Below are 23,491 nucleotides of genomic sequence, written 5' to 3'. Positions count from 1 at the left end.
GACTATGTAGCTGAGGCCTCAAACTCATGAGAATTCTCTGCCTCAGTCTTCCAAGTGCCAACATGTCAGATGTGAGTCACAACACAGAGGTGCGTTTGTCCTTTTGTGACAGTCTTATTTCGTTTAGCATAATTTCCTCAGTGTTCACCCTTGTTATTTAATCTATCAAGAGTTTGTGTTTAAGGCTAACTTATAATTGCTTTGTATTTGCCACACTTTTTTCCAGTCCTTCTTCTATCTATGAACATTTAGAGCGTTTTACTTCTTTATTTACCAATATCACTCTTTTTGTCATTCTCCAGTATCAACCCAGAATTCACTAATTTCCCGCTCTCTGCTCACGCTACTCTATCTTCAGCAGCTTTGTCCCCTTGTTTAGGAAGCTCACCTACTACCATACGTGTCAGCCTGAGCCTCAGCTATCATCCTTTCATTTCACTGCCTCATACAGCTGTTCTCTGGAGCTCAATGCCCAAGAAGTATAGATCTGCCTGCCACATTGATGTGTCTGCCTCCACATCCCACAGCTGCAAATCCTAGGAGGAGAGATACACACCATCACTTAGTATAGTGTATATCAAATGGTCTCCACTCCCAGCTTTCAAGCACAGCATAGAATACACACTTAAGAAAAGAAGCATTCAACTGTAAAATAAATCAGAAATCTCCTCTATTTACACAATCATGCCTTAAATAAGTAAAAGAATTTTTCTCCACTAGTCAAATGTTTGGTGTTCAAAGTATGAGCTAGTCTATAAACAAAGAGGTGCAGTATAGTTTCTTGACTTCCAATACACGTAGCCTTATTCATCACACAAATATTTAAATCTTCCATAGCAATTTCCTCTTTGACTATAAACCTAGCATTGACTTAGGTTTTTGCTCTTGGAGTTGTTTGTTTAAAAATATTTCTGACGAGTTTTGCTTTGTTGTCCCTGACATTTCATGTCCCTGATATTTACAAATCAAGTGATGTTCCAGTGGTCTCTTCTAAGGTGTGACCTTCATCTCTGTTCATCATGTACATGGTGCCCCTTTTGCTTTCTCATTCCTGTCTTCATCACTACCCTTGCTTGTTTTCAATAAAGTTATTTACTCAGTTTGACGGGATGCTCATGGGCCAGCCTTGGCTCCCTTCGTGTTTCTTTGATTTTTCTCAAATAGTCCTCAGCTAAACAGGTTTCTACTTATTGAATCCATATCATAGGAAGTTTGAAGTCTTTACCTGAAGGTTTCCCAGTTATGACTTTTATTTCACTTATTATCATTGAAAATTTCAAAATGAAGAACTAAAATCAAAATGTGTGTTAGAACTTCACTGTTAAGAACCATTAGCATGGGAAACCCTCCTTACCACGCATGCGTATCTATCTAGCATAAGACTTGATACCCTATTAGCATATACAGGGGGAGGAAGTCCCCCTCAGAAACAGCCATAGGGGAAGGGAATAAGGGGAAGATGGGTGGGAGGGAAGAATGGGAGGATACAAGGGATGGAATAACCATTGAGATGTAACAAGAATAAATTAATAAAAAAAAAAGAAGAAAAAGATTCCATTTTGAAGACAACATCTTCTTTCATACGCACCTTCCTCTCAACCAGATGCCAGGTGGATTTCTGGTCGAAATTTCAGGTTCACACACAGGTAGAATAAAACTTCTTTGTAAGGGAGAGACCCACGGGAATCGATGAAGGGAGTGGAGGAGTCTGATTTGGTGGGAGGCCACAGGGTAAGAGAGGCCGAGGTGTTGGATGCTCCCAGCGGTGGTTCAGTGGTATTCCCACGCCTGAATTTAAATGCGGAAAGCAACAGGGGATCATGCTGGAAGAGAAGGATCAAAGCTGGGCATTTTTTCCCTCATTAATGTCTCATTCCATCCCTTGTGAGTCTACTATCTCCCTACCGAAGCACACCTTTTTAGAATAATCACAACTTTACTATATTTAATTGAATATTCATTTTAAGTAGGCTAGTCTTTGGAGATGAGAAGCTGACTGATTTAACAGTAATTAGTTTCATGCTCTCAGTGCTTCTCTTTCCATCCCTGTAACTCGAGCACTGTAGTTTCTTGTCCAATATTTCTTCTACCCTGAGTCTGCTGAGTAGCAGCAGTGGATGGCTGGGACAACGACCTTAGCTGGATTCTTCACTTGGCACAAGTTCACCGTGGGCACCTCAAGGGTTTAGTTCAATAATGAACATGTTATTCATGTTCAGTCAGTAAGAAAGGATTAAAGTGCAGAGGATGACTTGTGAAAAGAACTATGCCTACCTACATTCTCTCTCTTCTTCAAGGTAAACACCTGAAGCATGTAGCTCAAGGGCCTATATGTATAGGACAAAGGGATGCTACCAATAGCAACATGGAGAGATGGGGATGGGGATCAAGGTCCTTTAAAGGACTGTTGAGTTATAAACGCACCTAGCTTGGGACTTGTACTTAGAACTTTCCATTATAAAAGCTTACAAGCTTCCTTTCTATTTAATCTAGCTTGGATGTGCTCATCTCTATCTTAAATTCATGTGCATTCCAAATGATCCTTGATCTTTGCGACCTTCGGCAGACACCTGTGTGACCTTTTGTGACCATAACCCTTTTGAGCCTCATTTCCCTTAACTGAAAAATGAATATCATTATGTCTGGCCAAGTTTTTCATGAATATCATTTGAGGTTCAGAACAAAGCCTGAGGGAAGGCACATGAGCTGATACTTGCTGAGTGCTGAACTTTGTGATATGACTGCTCGTTGCTTTTAGGAAAGCTAGAGATGAGGGGAAGAGAGATCCACTAATGTCTGTATACAATGGCAGGAAATTGCATGCCTGTGGTCTTCCTTTCAACCAGATGGCTTAGATGATTGATATTTATTCCTCGAGGTGCCTTGTATTCTAGAGGAAGGTCACAGGTGCAGGGGTGAAGAAGATGGTTAGAGAAAGATGCATATAAAATAGTCATATTAAAGGCAAAACTGAAAAGCCAAGTGTGAGTTAGGTGAATAATGGAGAACATTTTACAGAGAGAAACAGGCACAGAGTCATCGAGTTGGGAAAGAACTTGGTGAAGAAAATGAAAGGAAGCCGGTGAAGGGAGCATGGTGGTCAAGGGACATTTGGTGTGGACAGAGAAGCTGACAAGATCAAGAGGACAGATAATGGTGGGACTTGTTGGACAAGATGAAGATTTCTGAATTATCTCAGTATAAAATGTGGCCACTAGAAAGTTTCATGCAAAGGAGTCTCATGACATGATATGCACACAGTTATGTGCATGTGTCTTAAAGGAAAAGATAAAACAGATGAACTAGGTTGAAAGTATGAGTGTGTGACGCCTGTCTTGGTCTGTGGTTTTGACAGTGGAGATGGGATGGGAGATACATTTGACCAGTTACTTTAGTGCCAGGTAATGGTTTTGCCAATAATAGGAGGGAATATGGGAATCCTGGGGGCAGTGGAGCCAAGCATGACTCCTCAGCTTTTGGAAAGTCAATGCGCAGATTTTTGTGGTAGGGAAAACTGAAGTTTTGCACATGTTATGACAGAGTGTTTCCTGTTCAAATGCAATGAGAATCAAGAGTACCTGTCGATAAGAAAGTGAAGCGTGGGAAGAGCATGCCTTATGTCACTTCTGTTGAGAAGTGTTCTCTCAAAATAGTCCTCCCTGTGAAATAGTCAACAGTCAGTAAGAGGAGGGGGAACCACAGCCGGAAGTGTAGAGTTGCAGAGGTGACCAGCCAACCAGGAAGAGTAAAAAGGGGGAAAGCAAAAGATGGTGGAATATGGAAGCTTGTCAGTGAATTCGTGTCCTAATAGAGATAAAAGGTGGGGGTGGTTAGAATTTGACTTTGAACCATCTGGGGTCAAAGAGTTGCTTATGAGGATGGGAATTCAAATTTGTGGTTTTGGAGCAAAAATATGCAAAATACTTTGTTATGGCACGCCCTAAAACACAAGCACACATATGCCTTGTGCACACATGCAAATATACAGATACATGTGCAACTGGTGATTTGTGAGGATTGTCTAGGGGGAATATATATGATTCTCATAAAATTCATTGCTGTTTCTTAGATACGGTTGCATACAGAGGAGGAGTTTGTAAACATTTTCGAAATGAATAAATATCCCAAAATATGTGTTCCAGATTTTATTGGTAGAGACACTCATTTTATTTTTTTCCTGAGGACACATTCCATATTTTATTTATATTTTAAGACTAACTTTAATCTCAAAATCACATATCCATACACCTATTTCCTTTTTGTTGACTTCACTTAAAACTTCTAGGCATGTTTTATTAAACAAAGACTGTAAACAAATTATCATGTCTATTACATGTAGCAAACAGGAACAGCTTTTAACAGAAATTCAGCAATACCCCCAAACAATCTTTTTATTATAAATACAGGTATCAAAACAATCCTGAACCTATTTTTGATACTAATAGTAGTCAGCACCCACACTTCAAGAGTTAACACAAATTTGTGACTATCCATTATACCCGCTACTTTAAACAATTCCAACTGCAGCTCTAAGTAGGATGGATAAGCATGCCATTCCTGTTCTTCCTTCTTGAGACAAAGGTTTCCATGGCTGACTGACACTCCTTTGCCATGCTTCTGTCTTGAAAACCTGAATTTAAATTTGAATACTTCAGGTTCATGTTTAAATGACAGTGCTTTAAAAGTAGAGAAAGAAAAAAATGTGCTGCATTTCTCTTGTTACCTGAAAACATAATAGGTGTACATATATTAAATATATTCTTAGATCTGTCTGGGTCATGTTTGCCAGCTGGAATTCTTTTACTTAATGTGTGGGTATTCTGCATGGTGATATTTAATCAAGACATTAACATAAAGAGAAGGTTGTTGATTTAAGACAAGTTTGAGATCCACTATTAGTTGTTGTACGTCTGTCCTTCTGGCAGCTGTGGAAGCTTCATATTTTCTTTGGACATCATTAGACATCTTAGCTCTTGAAGCACAGCTTTAATGCTATAGGAATTTTGCCATTTTGCTAATACTGGTATGCTCCGTGCATCCACCATTCCACTGGAATCATTGATTCCATTCATATTAATTTTTGTTACAAATCTAACTGATGGAGGAGCTTCTGGGTATTTAGATCCACATTCTACTTTTAGGCTATATATTCTGTTTTCATAGTTTGTCCTTGGTAGCCCAATAATCATGCCTGTCCACCTTGTAAGTATCATGTCTTCATCGTCTTCAAGGCCCCAGCTAACCGTACCATCACCTACTCCTTTCTGTCCTTCTTCAAGTTCTTCCAACAAGAGAAAATTACGAGGAACTTTAACTCCTGTGGAGACCGCCATCTTCTCCTGCTCCCAGACGCGGCTGCCGCACGCAGGACCGAGACACTCATTTTAGATGCTATAGAGACTCAGATGAAAAATTAGAAGCTATTAGGCAGAAGTCCCATAACTCCTCCACCTTAGTCTTTCCTTATCTTTCTTATAGCAGTGATAACTCTTAAAAATCATTAGTTCATTTGTCTGCACAGTTCTTAGAATGTTCTGCCTGTGCTATTTAAATCCATGTTCAAAGAGTCTACTGCAGGGACAGTGTATATCCATGCACAATACATATTGGTTGAATCAATGTAAGAGAGTGGGTTGAGTGGGTGAATATTTTCTGACTAGAGCGATGCAGTAGGCTGCAGAGAGTGAACAGGTTCTAGATGAAGGCAGAGTAATAAACCAGACTGTTGGGTTGAACTAGCTAAGTGGGAGGCAGCAATGAAGCTGCCTGATCTGGTGCTCCATTTGTAATGTGGGCATAAGTAATGTGCTCAAAGTAAAAGGCTTTGGAATGGAGGGGTTTTGGGTTTATGCTTCCAAGGTCAAGGTTTCCTTCAATGTCCTGTTCTTTCCTCATCTGTGTTATATCCCTAAGCCATTATGCCACCTCTCAACACACAGACACCTTGTTTTTTTCCCACTTAGGCCTGATGAAATATTTTCTGTCACAGATACTTTCTTTGTATGACTTGTTTCCTGAGCTCTGTTTATTCGTCTTTCCTAGCTCTCCACTGTGGTTTGAATCCACGGGGTATTGATCACCCTGCCCATGCTGAAGGAATTAAACTGCAAATTGAAGGTGAAGGTGTAGAATCTCAATCCATTAAAAACAAAAATTTCCAGAAGGTGTCTGACCAAAACGGAACCCCCAGGAGACTGCAGGGAGAAGCCGAGACAGCAAAGGTGAGCCATTTGACAATTAAGCACTAAGAGGCTGAGGCTGTAAACCTGCTAAGCCTTGGTTCAGCCACAGAAAAGAGCTATTAATGTTCCTGCTATTCGTTGGTGTATCTTTGGTGATAAATGACACCAGATTAGTGTTTTTATGGGACTCCTGAGTGTGTGAGTGAGATTCTTGGGCTATTTTCCTTCTGCTGGTCTGTCTTGTCAAACTTTGATATGATGGGGTTTTTTGTTTTACCTTATAATACTTTGTTTTGTTATATTTTATTATTATCTCTTACAAGCCTGTTCTTTTCTAATGAGAGACAGAAAGGGGGTAGATCTAGATGGAAGGGGAGGAGTAGAGGGAGGGGAAACTCTAATCATGATATATTGTGTGAGAAAATAATCTATTTTCAATAAAAGAAAAAATCACTGTATAGATTCATATGTAAACTCAGTAAAAGTATCCATGCCAAGGGTTGAAGACGTTCATTTTAAGTTTCTCATTAGAAACTGAGAAAATTAATCCTCATAGACATTTGTACCCTGTCTTTATGGACTCCCTACAAGAGAATTTCTATTGATGTGTGTCAGTGTGTGCAACCCTTGAAAAGCAAATATAAGAACACAAGGAAAGTTGGGAGTAGGAAGGTCACCTGGCTGTTGTACTTCTCTCCCAAATCAAGTTTCTAGATTAAAATGTGATTTTTGTTTTTGCTTTGCCTGTAGCTGTGAATAACAACCATTATTCCTCCTTCTCTGGCTAGATAATTAGAAATGGATGACATTACTCATGCGTAACTCTGGGTGTGTTGATGTAAAAATGGCTGAATGATTGGTGAGGAAGATATTGCAAGCACCTTTCACAGAATAGTTTCACACAGAGAAATAGCTCCTTAAAGGGAATTGGTGGATGTTCTGAATTTGGCTCGTGAGCAGAGCTGGTGATAAGTGAGTTTTACCATGACATATAAACTTAATCAATCTTTGGTGCTATACAGGCTTCCTGAAGATATAGGAAAAAAATCCTTAGGGTCCTATTTTACACTGAAGATAAATAGAGCTTGCCTGAGTTAAAGGATGCCTGAAATATTAAGAATCCAACTGGGAAAAAGAGAAAACTAATTCTTGATATTTGTTTTATTTTAATTCACATGTAATTAAATATTTCCAGACTACAACTCTGTTCTTCAAAAATATTTGCAGAAAACCAATTCAGATCTTATGTGGCTTGATTGCTTCTGAATTCATGTTGAATATGCGATGTTGTGTTTCTGTGGAAAAATCCTACAATTCTGTAAAGTGTCCGTCTGCCTTTTCAAAGTGATAGACCACAGTTAGAAACTGTGTTCATTGGAGTTTGTCCAAATCATCTACAATGAAACCGCGAAACAAGGAGATTCTAGGGTTTTCACATTGACTTGCTTAAGGATAAACAGCAGAAATTTCAATCGTGCATGAGCAGAACTTGCCCATCTTTTCATAGAAGGCTGGCAGGTAAAGACGGGAAGATTCGGTGCCAGTGCTGTAAAGTGATGCCTTCAGGTCCAGCGGCATCACACCGTGATGTCTGCCCCACAGGCAGTGATGACTTGTTTTACACACACACAGGCATGCTCACATTTCCCCTTCTGTTGTTTGTAGAGGGCCGGCACAACTGTGGGCCATCTTGTTTTCTCTTATGTAAGGTCTTTGATTCTCTACTAACTTGACCTACTCTCAACTTGCCCACTGAATCTCTGGCCCAAAATATGTGCATGGGAAAGACATTCGGCAGTGCAGATGGGCACAGCTTTTCTCTGGGATCGTTTGATAGTCGTTCCTAATACTTTAAGGGGGTATGATTTGCAGGCCAATGATTTTCTTTCTAGGAACTTGTCCTAAGGAAATCATAAGATATACAAAAGTGGATTCAGGATAGTGGTCACTCCAACACTGCTTATTATATAAAAACATTGAAAATAACTTATTTCCATTGGCTGCACACTGGACAAAGAAGCAATCTGTGTCCATGCAGTGGAAGAGAGCACTTTCTTGTCAGGGTGCAGAGGTGCTATACGTATCAATGTGAAAAGAGACAAGTGATAATATTTTAAATTGGGGGGGTGGTGGAGTGTTATTGCATGGTGTGTAAGGCTGTCACATATGTAAAAATGCCTTTTGAATAGGGGCATCACAATGTGGGGGGGTGTTTAGCCTCCACCTTGAGCAATAGTTCATATTGAAGTTGAGGTGATATGGAACTCTTTTCTGCCCTCGTTTTATTTGAATTGTTTAAAGATAAGCACTATTCTCATTATATGTATTTAAAATGTTCTTCTAGAACCTTTCTTATTTCTAGTTTTATCATGGTTTTTCCTGTTTGTCCATGTTCTTCCTTTTATGCTGCTAAATGTTTTTGTGTGGCTTCTAATCCTGCTAGTATGTTTGTTTGTCAAAGGAGTGAAGCTTCTAATTCTTGGTTGATAACCTTTTTGTTGTTGAAAAGGGGGAGTTTCTCGGTCTTTGCCTTCCTATGGCTTGGACAGCTTCTAATAAAATCCGAATTTAGCAATTGCCTCTACCTGGAGATCCAACCTTCTGACCAGGTAACACCTACCTGGTCATGTTAAAATTTGCCATTCTCATTGTTGGCTGTGGACCTGTTTGGCAAATCAAGTCCTTCCATGTGTATTGTCTAGGCTTTACCCAGGAAAGCCTGTGGTAGCTCCCTGCTGCACCTTCGACCTCTGCCACTTTGAGGCTTTGACATCAAATGGTCATCACTTGACCCAGATACCAAGTGGGTGTTGAGAACTTTGTGCCTTTCACTGACTAGAATTTATCATCTTTAACTTCAAACTTGGCTTTATATAAACTTTAAACACTCATTACTTTTTTAAGATTTATTTTTTAGTCTCTCTCTCTCTCTCTCTCTCTCTCTCTCTCTCTCTCTCTGTGTGTGTGTGTGTGTGTGTGTGTGTGTGTGTGTGTGTGTGTGTGTGTGTGTGTGTGTGTGTAGTAAAAGTGCCACTGGAAGGCAGAAAAAGTTGCCATATTGCCTGGATCTGGAGGTACAGGCAATTGTGACCCACTCTACATCGGCACTGAAAACTGAACTGAATTCCTCTGCAAGAAGGACTTTCAACCACTGAGCCATCTCTCCGGCTCTATCATTAAATAATCTTAACCAATGCTAAATAATGCCTATGTGAGGATTCTGACATGACCTTAATTACATTATATTTGCATTTTTCATCATTTAAAAAATTACAGCTATAGATCCTTCACTTCAGAGCTTAGGGGACCCCACAGAAAAGGAGGCAGAAGAATATAAGAGTAGAGGACATGGAGGGCACCAAGGAAACAAGGCCCTCCAAATCAACATGGGCAAGGCTCATATGAACTCACAGAGACGAGACTGCATTTGGTCCTCTTCATATATTGTAAGGCTTCCAGCTAGTGACTTTATGAGGTTCCCGAGGAAGCAAATGAGTGTATCACTGACTCCTTGGTTTGTCTTGCCCTACTCTGATATATAATAGTCTTTGATTTAATTTATCGTATGTTGTTTTTGTCCCTTAGAGTCTTGCTTGTTTTCTAATGAGAGACAAGAAGGAAGTGGATCCAACATGAGAGGGTAGATGGACAGAACTGGGAAGAGAAGCTGTAGTTACAGTATATTGCGTGAGAAAAAGAATTGTTTCAACTAAAGGGAAAAAACATATCTGTAAAGATGTAGGTGTTTATGCTTAGGGTTTACCTGATTCTGGAACAATTCATTCTTATGGGTTCTCTATCTTAGAAAGCGATGTAAAAACAACTGGTTATAATTGTTTCACCTAAACAAGTAGACAGCAGCAGTATATTGCCTCTAGCTCTTATAAAACAAAGAGAGAATAATAGAGTAACCCAATAGGTCTGAAAACTTATGATTGAGAAGTCTTCATTTTAGGCCACAGAACTGAACACAATTGAAATGTGTCTTTTTGAAAGATTCTTATCAATGGAAGTCCTTGAGATTTTCTCAAGACCCTAGGCATCGGGGCCAACAGTACATACACCACCCTAACAACTATATTTCCAAATTCAAGATCACAAAACAATGCTTTGACTTTCTAATGGAGAATACAAGTCAAGAGATAGAACAGGCCCCACATTTTCATTTCACAGGGAGGTCCAGAAGATTTTCAAAGTCACTGTTCCTCTAACTAAGAGTTTTGAAGACTATAGCTCTCTGACACAGTGAAGGCACAGCATCTTTCCTATCAGTCTTCTGTGTGATTCTAGTCATATAGCCTAGGGGTAAGTCATAGTTTCTGCAGAGTAGGTGACAGTTTCCAAGGGAACAACCCTGTGTGTGGCAGATCCCACAGACTGGATCAGAACTGAGGTCAGTTGGCCTTTTTCCCCCAAAGCACTTGGTAAAAGACTGGTAGGGAGGGTACTTCATTGATCCCACATAGAACTTAACCTGTGCTGTGAAGTATAGGCAAATTCAAGCACACTGCAGTGAGGATGGGTGGTGTCCTTAGTGTTGAGGCCGAAGCATCATGGTCCAGGTATGGCCATAGAGATACTCAGGTGTGTTCAACATTAAGTCTCAGAGTCAGGGTTTGTGTGTGGCAGGCAAGGCTGGATAAATTGGTTGGTGCCAGGAATATGCAACCTGAGTGAAGGACATACATTTATTTTCAACAGGATTGTCCAGTAAAGTAGCCACTAGGAACCTATGGCTATGGAAAATTTAAAGAATAGAATGAAGTGAAAAACAAAACAAAACAAACCTCATTTCTTTGATCAAACATCTATGGTCCAGGCTTGTGATCAGCACCTGTGTCTAGAGGCCCTGTCTTGTCTTGAGTGGGCATCAGATCATGGTCATCATATCAGAAAGTTCTTTTGTGAAAGGCTGCTCCAATATGGGGAGACCCATGGGGTTCCCTGGGTATAGGTGTGAGTTGAAAGACTCACAAAGATTGTCATTCTCTCTGAAACTTGTCCTTAGGCCGAGGCAGATGCATGTTTCAGTCAGACACAAAAAAATATCAATATAAGCAGAAGACTCTTTTGAAAGTGGCCTTTCTCAATGCTCTGATGGCTGAAACTTTGGCGTCATCAGGAGGCAAAGATAAGTAGATCTGAGTTCAAGGCCAGCCTGGTCTACAGAGTGAGTTCCAAGACAGATGAGGCTACACAGAAAAATTCTGTCTCAAAAATGAAAAACATTTTTTAAATGTCAAAAAATGATGATGAAATAGCATCAGTCCAGGGGTAGGCAGGATCCTGGCTATTACCCATCCTGGGATTCTGGTCAGTGTCATCATAAATGACATAAACAACCTTTGAGAAACTAGACAGAGTTAATTTTCTAGATATTTAATGGGAATACCACTTGGTATATCCTTTACTTCTTTAATATAAGTTTTTTGAAGTTAAGAATTTATTCCTTTCCATAATGCTAATCTAGGGGCAAGTCTTTTGCCTGTCTCTTTCATTTACAATTCTGCCTAATACTTATGTTTAGAAAGCTTGCATCTCTGTTTTACAAGTCAGAAACCTGTTCGTTTAAATAGTTCACCAAAATGTAGTTTCTATTTAAGAACTGTGGGAAGAAGGACATGAGATTTCACTCTAATAGCTCTAAACTCAGGGCTTTTGATTTCCTAAACATTAAATGAACAAATGATCTATTTATTTGGGAAGAAAAATACAGTCTGTTGCACTTAGAATCTTGCCAACTTAGGCACAAGAAGAGGTTAAAATGCTGCATGTATGCTTTACTCCTCTGAGAGAAACAGCGATCTTGATTGTTGTATTATATAAGGGAAGAAACAATGCCAGCATCTGAAACAGTGAATAATTGCCTCACTTGGCTTTGGGATACCATTATGCGAATCTTTGGCAGGAGATAGCCTTTTCTCATTAGGCTAATATTAGATTCAGTTTGTATTTCTTTGGCACGGAGTTAAAGGAGTTGGCGTGGAACTTGGTGCTGGAGGCAAGAGAAGAAGAAAGCCTGGTGCTGTGGATAAGCCACAGGCGGAGAGATGAGAATGAACCGTGGGGCAACTGGGAGCCATGTGTAACAATGAGCAGAAGTCATTAATCTGGGATCAAAACAGAAAGCTGAAAGGACTTTGACTCAGATTAAGAAGATAAAGAGTGGGCTGTACTTAACCTTGATCCTATTCCATTGTTCGGCGGTCTCTGAGAAGGTCTGTGGCAGTTTGGGAATGGACTGATGTCATTCTTGGCTACCTGTACATCTTGGCTCAAGGAACTAGAGTGCCTCCACATAAAGCTGCCAACCCAGTATAATGTCACCAATGATAGGAAAGGATCTAATGCATGGGACACATAATGAGTACATGTTTAATGAATTGTCTGAGGGTCAGAGAAAGAGTGAAAAGCAAAAGTGACTTCATGCTATGTGAGGCCCAGGCTCCAGCATTACCACTATCCTCGGGTCTTGGACAGGTCTCAGAAGAAGCCACAGTAAGCTTTCATTCAGGGTTCTGGTTATTACTAATGTGTTAATGTCTGAAATTGCCACCCTAACATGGTACATTTGAACCACTAGTCCATTATACAGTCAACAAGGAAGAACCCCTCAAGAGTATGCCCATCCTATCCACTGGCAAGGGAACTGAGAATCAGAGATTAAGTGGAGCTTCTGCGGACCTTGGGGCTTGGCAGAAGCATGGCATATCTTAAAGCACAGCTCTTCTAAATGCATGCTAACAAAGCAATATACAGCACATTCATACAGTTATTGGCTAGTGGTCCTTTTTCTGGTGGACTAAGACTACCTGGAGTGACACTTGATATTTCAAAATGAAGGAAGAGTGTGAGCATTTAAGAGACGGAGCATCCGATAGTTGGTGGTCCAGAGGGTCCAGTTGTGTTCCATCTATGAAACTGATACAGTTCAGTTAGACCTAAGAAGATAGCATATGAGTGCTGGAGACGGTTGCTGGTACTCTGCAAAAGTGTCATTCTTTTTTCTAGCCTAACATACTGGAGATCCATGCAACACCAATACTTGGAAGTACTACAAAGGCATAAAGAAATTGATTTATGTGTTTCTGATTTGCCTGTCCCTATGTGAAAGTTTAATCTTCGCAGACAAATGCCGGGGACTTTCATGACAGCATTGGGTTCCTGCTTCAGTTAGAATGAAAAGGCTCCCAGTTCCTGACAAGGGGGTGCATATGGAAAGCCTCAAGTTATCAATGGCCTGGGCCAGCCCTTCCAAATGAAGGATTAAGAAGCTGATGAGGCAGAACTAATAGGGTGGATGGGGCCATATAAGGTCGGCATTCAAGCAGAGAAAGAAAGCAGACCACACCTGTAGCAAGAGGGCTGACACCAGTGCCTGGCAGCTGGCAAACACATATCATTCCTAAGGAGATACAGTAATTTATTATCAATTCCATTCATCCTCTCTCCATATTATAATGTATCTTATTCATAACATGCACATTCTTAGTATGGCCTTCTCATTGCTTCTTGTTTTACTTTCTGTGATCTCCCACAGGGTAGTTGCCATTGAGCTATGTCTATTTGAACTCAGGTGATTTTTTTCTTTTTTAGAACAGATTTGCAAACTTTCTTGTAGTGACTCGATGTGGTAGGCATTAATATGCTATATAACTTTGAGGAGGTATCTGTTTCATGGAGATAATAAGGGTATCTTACTTTAGACATGCCTGTGTGTCTTAATGGGGCCACAGCATGTGGACAGAATAACTTATTAGAGATGCCCGGCTTATATGCTGCATGCCTAGTGGTGTCCAGAAGTGTGTGTGTGTGTGTGTGTGTGTGTGTGTAGACGAGGATGTGGAGAAATGAAAGAAGCAGTCTGTTGGCTTTGCCTTAATTTATCAGACTACAATGGTTCATAGCATATATTTTGTTTGAACATAAAGCACAAGAGGTTTATAATTGTTAAGACTAATACCATTACACTAGTCCAAGGGGCATGTCCCATGAACGTCTTCACTTACCAGGAAAATGGGACAGAGGGGAGGACATCCTCTTGGGACTCTAGGTGAGAGAAGCATGGGATAACGAGGAAATAGAAGGATCCAGAGGGTCCTAGAAACCTAAAAGAAGAACATTATGATGGGCAGATCTGGGCCCAGGGGTCCTGCTCAAACTATGGCACCAGCCAAGGACAATATGGGCAGTAAACTTCGAACCCCTACTCAAATCTAGCCAATGGGCAGAACATTCTCCACAGTTGAGTGGAGAGTGGGATATGACTTTCACATGAACTCTGGTGCCCTATATTTGGCCACGTCCCCTTGATGGGGAGGCCTGGTGGCACTCAGAGGAAGGAAAGCAGGCTACCAAGAAGAGACTTGATACCCTATGAGCATATGCAGGGGGAGGAAATCCCCCTCAGTCACAGTCATAGGGGAGGGGAGTAGGGGGAAAGCAGGAGGGAGGGAGGAATGGGAGGATACAAAGGATGGGATAACTATTGAGATGTAATATGAATAAGTTAATAAAATATATATTAAAAGAAGACTGACACCATTATAGTACATAGATATTTTAGAATTTTCCTGTCCGCATTTAGTGCCCTCTCCAATGGATGTATAGTAAGAGCTTATCATCATCACCTAATATTTTGGGAGAGGTTCTAGAAACTCCAGATCATGGTATCTTCCTAGATGCAGCAGGTCACTGTAGAAAGGCTTTTGAATTGTCTTGTCCCTAGCCCCTTCCTGGGTGTCTTATTAGTTCCTTTCTGCCATGAGGTAAACAGCCTCCTACACCACTCACTCATCCTGCCATGGCAGAGGGAAACCTCTGAAACTGTGAACTGAAATAAATCTTCCTTCTCTTAAATATGTCAGGTATTTTATCAAAGTGATGAAAAAACTATACATGGGGACAAAACATTATTATAATAAAACTTAGTCTAAAATTGGATATCATGTTCAAAGTACAAGTGGCATAGGCAGTTGTGTCATATAGAGGCGACTCAATCATCTGCAAATCGCATTTATTGCCCCCAGGACCTCTTCTGAAGTCCACTTCTAGTCATCCTTCATATCACCCACATGGTTCTTCCTCACTGTCTCTTCCCCATGGAACACATCAATAGCATCTTTTCTGGATTCCATTTCCCTCTTGCTCTCTTAGGATCCAGTCCCCATGCAGCTGTCATAAATGGGAAGATTCCACTCACTTCCTTATTGCCCTTAATGTTTTTCCAGAATGTTCCAAATAAAAATCCAAGCTTATATCATGGTTGGTAATACATTTAAAAGCTTTGGCCCTACTTGCCTCCTATGGAGCCCTGGCTGTTCCCTATTAGGTGCTCCTCTGGCAGTCTGGGCTCTCGACAGAATGCCCTCTAGTTTTCGTGAAGATGTTAAGGTAACTCTCTCTGGAGAATATCGGTACTTACCATCTCTTCTGCTGTGATGTTCTTCCTGTTGATCACTGTGCACTTTGCTCTTGGTCTAGATCTCTTTAAAAAGCCCGTGGTGAAACCCTCCTCCACGCCCACATTGGTCCTCCAGTCACTCCCTCTGGTGTCACTCATTTTGGTGACCTCCATGGAAGTTTGGCCTGAAGTCATCTTGTTTATTTTCTGTTCTCCCACAGGAATTCAGACTCCTCGCACTAACATGAATGTCTGCTAATGTGTCCAGCATGTGGTTAGGATTAGATTGTTGATAATTGAAAGATTAAGCCAGTTTTGGTGACACAGAAACCTCCCGTGTTTATCGTTTATTTTGCCTCACAGTTATTTTATTGTCTTTAGTAATCTAAGGATAAACCATGGGTCCTCTCATGGCTGACTGTGTTGGGGGAATGTATGTGTACGCTAGTGGATGTCAGCGGGGCATTGCTCACACGGCACACACGTGATATTTGCATGATGACTCTCGTACTCTTCATTTTCAAAACCATCCTGGTTGTCCCTCAGTCTAGCTAAACACTTGACTGAAGATTGTGGATAACTTTTCAGATCAGATCCTGCTATCTATCGACAACTCCAAGCGCCAGCCAATATTTCAGATGGCAGAAGGCTCCCTGCTTCAGCATAAGGATCTGTGAGTCCCCTGGTTTCACACTTCATCTCCTCAAACTAGTCAGCACTTAAAGAAACAGAGAGCACAGTCTTCTTTAAACGATGGGGATTCTGACTCAAACTGGAAAGTTAGGCCAGCAGGCATGGAGAAAGACCGGCAAGACTATTTCCAGGACAACGTGCATAGTCTGCAAGTGTTATTTTAACAGGTACATACACACACACACACACACACACACACACACACACACACACACACACACACACACACACTGTCTCAGCCAGCTGGAGCTGCTGTTACAAAGTGCTGTATCCCAGGTGGCTTTAAGAGTGGCCAATTTTTTTTTTCTCACATAATTCTCAAGCTGAGGAAGGCTGAGTTCAGTACACCAGTTAATGTGTCCCTGAGAGTGTCCCCTTGACAGACTTCTGTCTGTGTCTACACATGGCAAAGAAAGAGTGGGCTGAGGCCTCCCTTCTTAAAGCAACTCCCATCTTCTATCATAGCCTTATCAAGCTTAATTACCTTCCAGATGACCTCTGCTAAAACTATCAAATCCAGGCATAGGGCTTCAAGGCATGAATTTTCAACACACAAGCATTCAGTCCTTGACATATGCCAACTAAGTGTTTTAGCCAAATGCTAACTGTCTAAGTATTAAATCAGTGTTTGACTGAAATTGAATATGATCATAAAACGAATGTCTGACATGCAATAAAAAATCTGAAATATTAATGCTTATTTATTACAACTTAGTTAAAACTATACCAAACTGTTTTTAAATTTGGAATTATGGAACAACGATAATAGTTTGTTTGAAATGTCACCTACTAGGTTTTTATGTCATATATTCATGACACAGAAAATAAGCTCTTTCAGCTTGGGGTCAGAGGAGGAGTAGAATACACTTCCTTCAGGCCACTGTGGCACTACTTGCAACCGCCATACCATCACCCCTAGATCATTAAGCTTTTCCCCCATGAATGGCCAGCAGTAAGACTTGGAGCCTGGATTTGCCATGTCATTTGATGGCCAGGTTGCAATTTGATTGAAACATTCCCGTAAAGCGAAGCTTGGGCCTATTCTTGATGTTATGTTCTAAAAACTGCCCCTGGGTGGTTTCATTTTGTTACTGTCACTTTATTTTTCTTCTTAAGCAACGCTTTTTACAGATCTGCAGGAAAACCTGATTCTCAGTTCCCCCACCAGGATGATCTTATCAGTGTGCTGTTCGGGCTCACATCTCATCTTTCCTTTATACGTATCCTCCGGGCACTTTCTGTGTCCCTCAGACTGAGAGTCTACGACCTCCCAGCATCCTCTCAGGCCCTATGCACTGTGTCCTCTAGCAAGTCACCCCAGCCATCTGCGACTGCCCTTTTCCCTGGCCTGGCTGCTCCTGCTCTAGTCCAGGCACCTGCCCACCTCAGAGCCTTCATCCTGGCTGCACGGGTGTCCCCTGAGCTGTTCTTCTGAGAGTGAGCTCACGAGGCAGTTTTACGTAAAGGAAGGCAAACTCTTTCCCAAGGCTCTCTGTCATATTATCACCCCATACTCTTATTACTTCCTAAGAGTATATACTTTGTTATTTATTGTGCTTATTATCTTATGCCACCGTCTGCTAGACCATAAACTCAGCGTCAGAGCCCTAAGAAATACTGGAGAAGGCCCAGCTATTTGTTTGAGTGAATTCTTCCCATGACCATTATACATTCAATTTTCGTCTGGCTGGTAGAATTCTCCAATATAAAACAAACCTGGAGATTGCACTTGCTAAATTCTATCTAGAATGTTTGTATCAGAAGGAAAGATTCTATAATGCAATAATAAAGCCAGCAAACATCCTTACTCGAGTTATTGATAGTGGTAGAGTAATTGGCTATATAAATAATCTATATTAGCAAATGCTCATTAGCTGTCCACAAGTTCCAAGAAGATAGCTAAAATGGCATTTGGGTACTTAGCCTGCCAAAACCTAAAAGCTGCAGCCAAATCCTAGCAGCAGATATCTGAACAAATATCACAACCGAAGCTGTGCTTAGTCCTCTTTATCCTCACATAATTCATCTCTTTAGCTCATAAATATACAGGTCCAGTTCACTGACTTGGGTATTATATAGCTAATTTGTTTGAGGGGCAGGACTGTGATTCAGCTTTTTCTCCTATTTTACCAGACAACAATGTTGTCTAGGTGGTAGGAAATTCCTAGGGGTAGACAGTGACAGGTCAGAACTGGAACAAACAGGAAAACACCAATGTTTAAATATCCAGCAGAAAATGTTTGTAGGGGAGATGTGGTTTTAGTAATTTATTTTCAATAACTAGGAAGGAGCAGAGACTCCAGAAGCCTTGGGTGCAACCACTGTTTGTACCCAGCTGTGTCACCTGGGGCCAAGTTCTTGGCCTTCTGGTGTCTGTGTGAATTCATACAGTGGTAATAATGCTGTCTTCCTTACTGAGGTGTCTAGAATCTCTTATGCTTTCAGATCAAATGCTTAGATAGACACCTGGCAGAATCAGCAATAGGAGTTTATTATTGTTATGCTTAATGTTACAGCCATTATCCTCAGGAAACAGTTTGACAAGGTGAATTGAAAATTGCATATATAATGTGCATGCACACACTCATACTCCACATGCATTGGCAAAGAATCCAAATTGGCTGCCTCGGTTGGTTTTGTTTTCCCACATACACTTAGAGTTTAAACAGTTCTTCACCAATGGAAATCCCATAAATGTTTCATTTAAAATGTCAAGAGTTCTTACTTCTGTGGAAAAAACTTTAGTGTCTGGAAACAGGCATCCTAGGTCCATAGCAGCTGGGGTTGTACTGTAGCTGCCCCTGGTAGGTTCCGCTCATGTCTGGTCTGCCTCATTCGTTTTGATTCTTGCTGGGTTTCTATGCATTCTTTAGTTTCTGACTCTTGCTGTACAAGATACAGACACAATACAGATGGGGTAGCTGACCCTCTTTGAATTAGTGAGGATGGCTCTCAGAGCTCTAGAAGTGCTTGCATTCTTTACTCAGCAGTGCATGTGAGGTCCTGTCTCTGGGGATGTTATTGTGTACAATGCAGAAGAGACAACACCTCCATGGAGTGCATCTTCTAGTAGACCAAATGTCAAGTACGTAGTCTTACAGAAAGTCTAATATATGCTTAAAGGAAGCGGAAGTCTAGAAACTGATATAGAAAATTAAGATGGAGTAAGATGTGGGAGAGAGGCAAGGAGGGGGGAAAGAAAAGATTTCTTTTCCTGAGATGGAATATAGATATTGAAAGTAGGAAGAAGAAGCATTCCACAGACATGAATCATGTTTAGGAACAGAAAGAAAGGCATTATGGAGAGATCATGAATTTGTATTGGAGTTTGTCTTTAAATCAAGTGTGTGTGCTTGTGCATGCGCACACACACACAAACACACACACACACACACACACACACACACACACACACACACACACACACCTGAGTCAAATCCACCATAGGTTCCAAGGATGAAATGCGGCTGTCAGGCTTGCATAGCAGGTGCTTTTTTTCCCCTCTCTCTCTCTCTCCCCTGCTGAGCCATTTTTCTGATCCAGGTCTTAGTTTTAAACAGTGTACTGGAGACTCAGTGACGGGCTTCACACAGAGGGAGGGTTTACAGAAAGAAGATTCTAGCTCTTCCTCAGAGTGGATTAGAGGCTGGGAATCACCCAGACAGGGAGACAGGGCCTGGCCTACAGTAGATTTACAGGTCAAAGGTGACGGTGTCTCAGAATAGATCAATAGAAATGAAAAGAAATGAGCAAAAGCCGAGTATATTTTGGAGATAGAACTGGAAGGCTGTGGTTAGCTATAATGCATGAGATATTAATTAGTGATATGTGGAAAAGTGGTTGGAGAGTGAATCTTGGCATAGGGGGAAATCAGAATTTCATTTTAACCTTCTTAATTCTATGATTCCTGAGCAAGAAGGTGCCAAGTACACCATTTAATTTGAATCCAGATGTAAGCAGTCTTCGCCTTCAAAATGAAGATTAGATGTCACTTTGTCATGTTATGTTACTGCAGGATAAGCTATGTTAAGCTTAGGTCATGCTTATTACTGCAGTGAAAGTAAGCCTAACCATACCAATCCAAGAGGTATTGAGAAAGAATTTTATACTGATTGTAGATACATGGTACGTTACTGTCAGATAGGCACCTTGATGACCCTCAGGACCAGATGCAATTGGAGTGTGTGTGTGTGTGTGTGTGTGTGTGTGTGTGTGTGTGTGTGTGTGTGTGCACGCCTATTATAAACTTTGTAGGTGCCGTAGGATCTTCTGATGGTTTTTATCTTTGAAGCATTAGTCCTTCCACTTCGTGCAGGTCTGTTGTTACCGCTCCTTTCACTGCTGTTTTGTTATGTGTCATGGACCATGATGGGTTGACCTTCTCCGCTCCGCTTCTGTTGCAAAGGAAATAACACAGAGTAAAAGCATTTGCATAGCATTAGCTCCTCCCAGATGTCTCTTTTCAGCCTACGTTTGACCACGCCTCTGGTCATGCTACCTGCCAATCACTGCTTCATTCATTTAATTCAGTGGGGAAAATGCTCCTCTGGAGGAAAGGGAAGAAGGATGTGGGTGTTGTGTAGACAATTTGCAGCAACTGAAGCTGATGTTTACCTTAAGGCTTATCCATTTACTGTAGAGAAATTACGGTTGTGGTAAACGTTTGTATTCACCAATATCCACTTCTTCTTTGGGTCTCCCTGAATGACTAGGCGATGGCCTCTGGGAGAAAATGACTTGTTGCAGTAAGCAGCCACAAAAGCATGTGGCTGAGGGTTCTTAATCTTCCTTTAGGCCATTGGGCTGATTGCATAATTAGAGTGACAGGAGTCAAAGACCAGTACTGTCATCCCCAAATTTCTGCATGGAAGTCAGCTGTCCAGGAACTGATTTAGAGGATACTCTCTGTGTCCCAGGATCTAGGGAATGTTTCTTACTACAGCATAATCTTAGCCTAACTAGATCAATTCAATTGGAATCTGCAGAGTATTGTATACTGCCTGCTGTTACATGGTACCTTGCTGTCAGAACCTCAGGGCCAACTGCAATCCCTCACAAAGAGTGGATGCTTAGCAGATACTCCAGAGTCAGTAGCAATCACAAATTTTCTTTTTAACAGAGGAGTCTATCTGTGTTTCCCTCCCCCTATTCATTTTTTTCCCTTAAAACTGAGTTATTGAAATAAAAGTACATTTCCATTGAAAGATTTTTAAGGCTTTTCTCCTGGTACTTGGCGTTTGTTGCCGATATCCAGCCGTTGTGGGGCATGCATTTTCCCAGTGTCCTATTTGCCTCCTACTGATGCTGTGATTTCCTGTCATGTGGTGTATGTCCTCCCAGCCCACCCCATTTATCACTGATTGCTCAACACCTCTAGCAGGTTTCAATTGCTGGGCTTGAGAGTTAAAGATGAATGTTGCTAGAGTCAGTCCCCACTCTCCACACAACTGTGGGGAATGTGCTGATCATTGGCTAGATCTGAATAGGGGTTCTAAGTTGACTGCATGCATTGTCCTCGGCTGGTACAGTAGTTTGAGCATAAACTCTGGTGTCCCCTATTTGACCACTTCCCCTAGGTGGGGAGGCCTGGTGGCACTCAGAGGAATGGTAAGCAGGCTACCAGGATGAGACCTGATAGGCTGTGATCTTATGATGGGGGAGTAGGTCCTCTTCTGTCACAGGCCTAGGAGAGGGGAGTAGAATGAAAGAGGGAGGGAGGAACAGGAGGATACAAGTGAGGGGATAACAATGGAGAAATAATCAGAATACATTGCTTAAATTAAAATAAAGATGAATGTTGCTTTCTGTGATGTGTGTGTGTGTATGTGTGTATCTGTGATGTGGAGTGTGTGTGTGTATGGTATGTATGTTTGTGTTGTGTATGTGTGTGGTGATGGTGAGTGTGTATGTGTGTGTACATGATGTGTATGTATGGTGTATGTGTCTGTGTATGTATTATGGTGTGTATATGACATATGTGTGTATGGGGTGTGGTATGGTGGTTTGTGTGTATACATATGGTGGTGGAATGTAGGAAGGTGTGGTATGGTGTGGTGTGTGTCTGTGTGTGGTGTGAATGTGTAGAGTATGTGTGGTGGTAAGTGTGTATTGTGTGTATACATAGTGTGTGTACATTGTGTATATGTGTATGTAGTGTGCTGTGTGTGTTGTATGTGTGTGTCTACAAGTATGGAGTGTGGTGTAGTGGTGTGTGTATAAGGTGGTGTGTGTCTGTGTAGGTGGTGCAGTATGTGGGTCTATATGTGTGTGTGTGGTGTGGTATGTGTGTATGTCTTTGTGTGTTGTGGTTGGTGCATATGTGATGTGTGTGTATAAGGTGGTGGAGTGGAGGGAATGTGGTGTGTGTATATGTCTGTGTATGTGGTGCAGTATGTGTGCCTATATGAGTGTGTGTGGTGTGTATGTGGTGTGTATAAGGTATGTGTGTGTGTGTGTGGTTGGTGTGTATGTGGTGTGTATATATGGTATGAATGCACAGTGTGTATATGTTGGGTGTGTATGTTGTGTGTGTTTGTATATGTGTGTGATATGTGTGATGGTGGTGAGTGTATATTGTGTATGTATGGTGTATGTGTGTGTTTGTATGTAGTGTGGTGTATGTTTGGTATGTGTGTGTCTGTGAGTATGGGGTGTGGTGTGGTGGTATGTGTATATAAAGTGGTGAAGTGTATGTGTGGGTGTGGTGTAGTCATTTTGGTGTGAAGAGACTGGCCTACTTTCCCCTCATGAATGCTCATCTGGCATGCATCCTTCCTTACTGTTAATATCAGCTTCCTGGGATTTGGAGCTTCTCCTTGAATGACCTCCTTCTCCTCTTGGGCTTACTTGGCTAATATTTATTGGCAACATCTGGAGTTTAGTTATTTACAGCAGTGCTTATTACTGCATGTCTGTGAGTCACGGCAGCTTGTAGCTAGCTCTGCCATTTTGCTGCAGATGGCCCCCTTGGAGTCCCGAGTCTCACAGCCATTTCTCAGAAAGCAGGGGCTGCGCAGGATACTGAAAAATCCCAGATAATCTACGGGAAATGGATGGTTACAATTACAACAGACATTAAAAGTCATCCAATTCAAAGTCTTCTCATTTATTTATGAAAATATTCCTGGGTAAAGAAGGAAAAGGATCGCAAAAACCTGCAATTAATATGATTGCTGTTCATAGTCCACCAAACCTTCCTGGTTTAGAGGTAATA

The 23,491-nt window shown here is 41.3% G+C and overlaps 2 protein-coding genes across 6 annotated transcripts in view; one reads left to right on the top strand and one right to left on the bottom strand.

The window, feature by feature from the left end:
* SAMD12 (sterile alpha motif domain containing 12) overlaps nucleotides 1–23,491 on the top strand; it is a 494,897-nt gene that overhangs the window by 36,002 nt on the left and 435,404 nt on the right. For all 5 annotated transcript variants that reach the window (XM_084747913.1, XM_084747911.1, XM_084747909.1 and 2 more), the window contains exon 2: nucleotides 6,043–6,221. In XM_084747913.1, the coding sequence (XP_084604039.1) occupies nucleotides 6,043–6,221 (179 nt within the window). The remainder of the gene's footprint in view (nucleotides 1–6,042; nucleotides 6,222–23,491) is intronic.
* On the bottom strand, nucleotides 4,165–5,381 carry LOC311578163 (ubiquitin-conjugating enzyme E2 variant 2-like). Its single transcript, XM_084747914.1, has one exon. It carries the CDS (start codon nucleotides 5,331–5,333, stop codon nucleotides 4,896–4,898), a length of 438 nt encoding a protein of 145 aa, XP_084604040.1. The 5' UTR covers nucleotides 5,334–5,381; the 3' UTR covers nucleotides 4,165–4,895.

This window comes from Acomys minous (assembly GCF_964271855.1).
Source record: "Acomys minous genome assembly, chromosome: 12".
NCBI lineage: Eukaryota > Metazoa > Chordata > Mammalia > Rodentia > Muridae > Acomys > Acomys minous.
This window is presented reverse-complemented; position numbering and strand designations above follow the sequence as displayed.

Bases quoted from the DNA above. Each gene is read 5' to 3' on its own strand.
- LOC311578163 (XM_084747914.1), bottom strand. From the start codon at position 5,333: ATGGCGGTCTCCACAGGAGTTAAAGTTCCTCGTAATTTTCTCTTGTTG.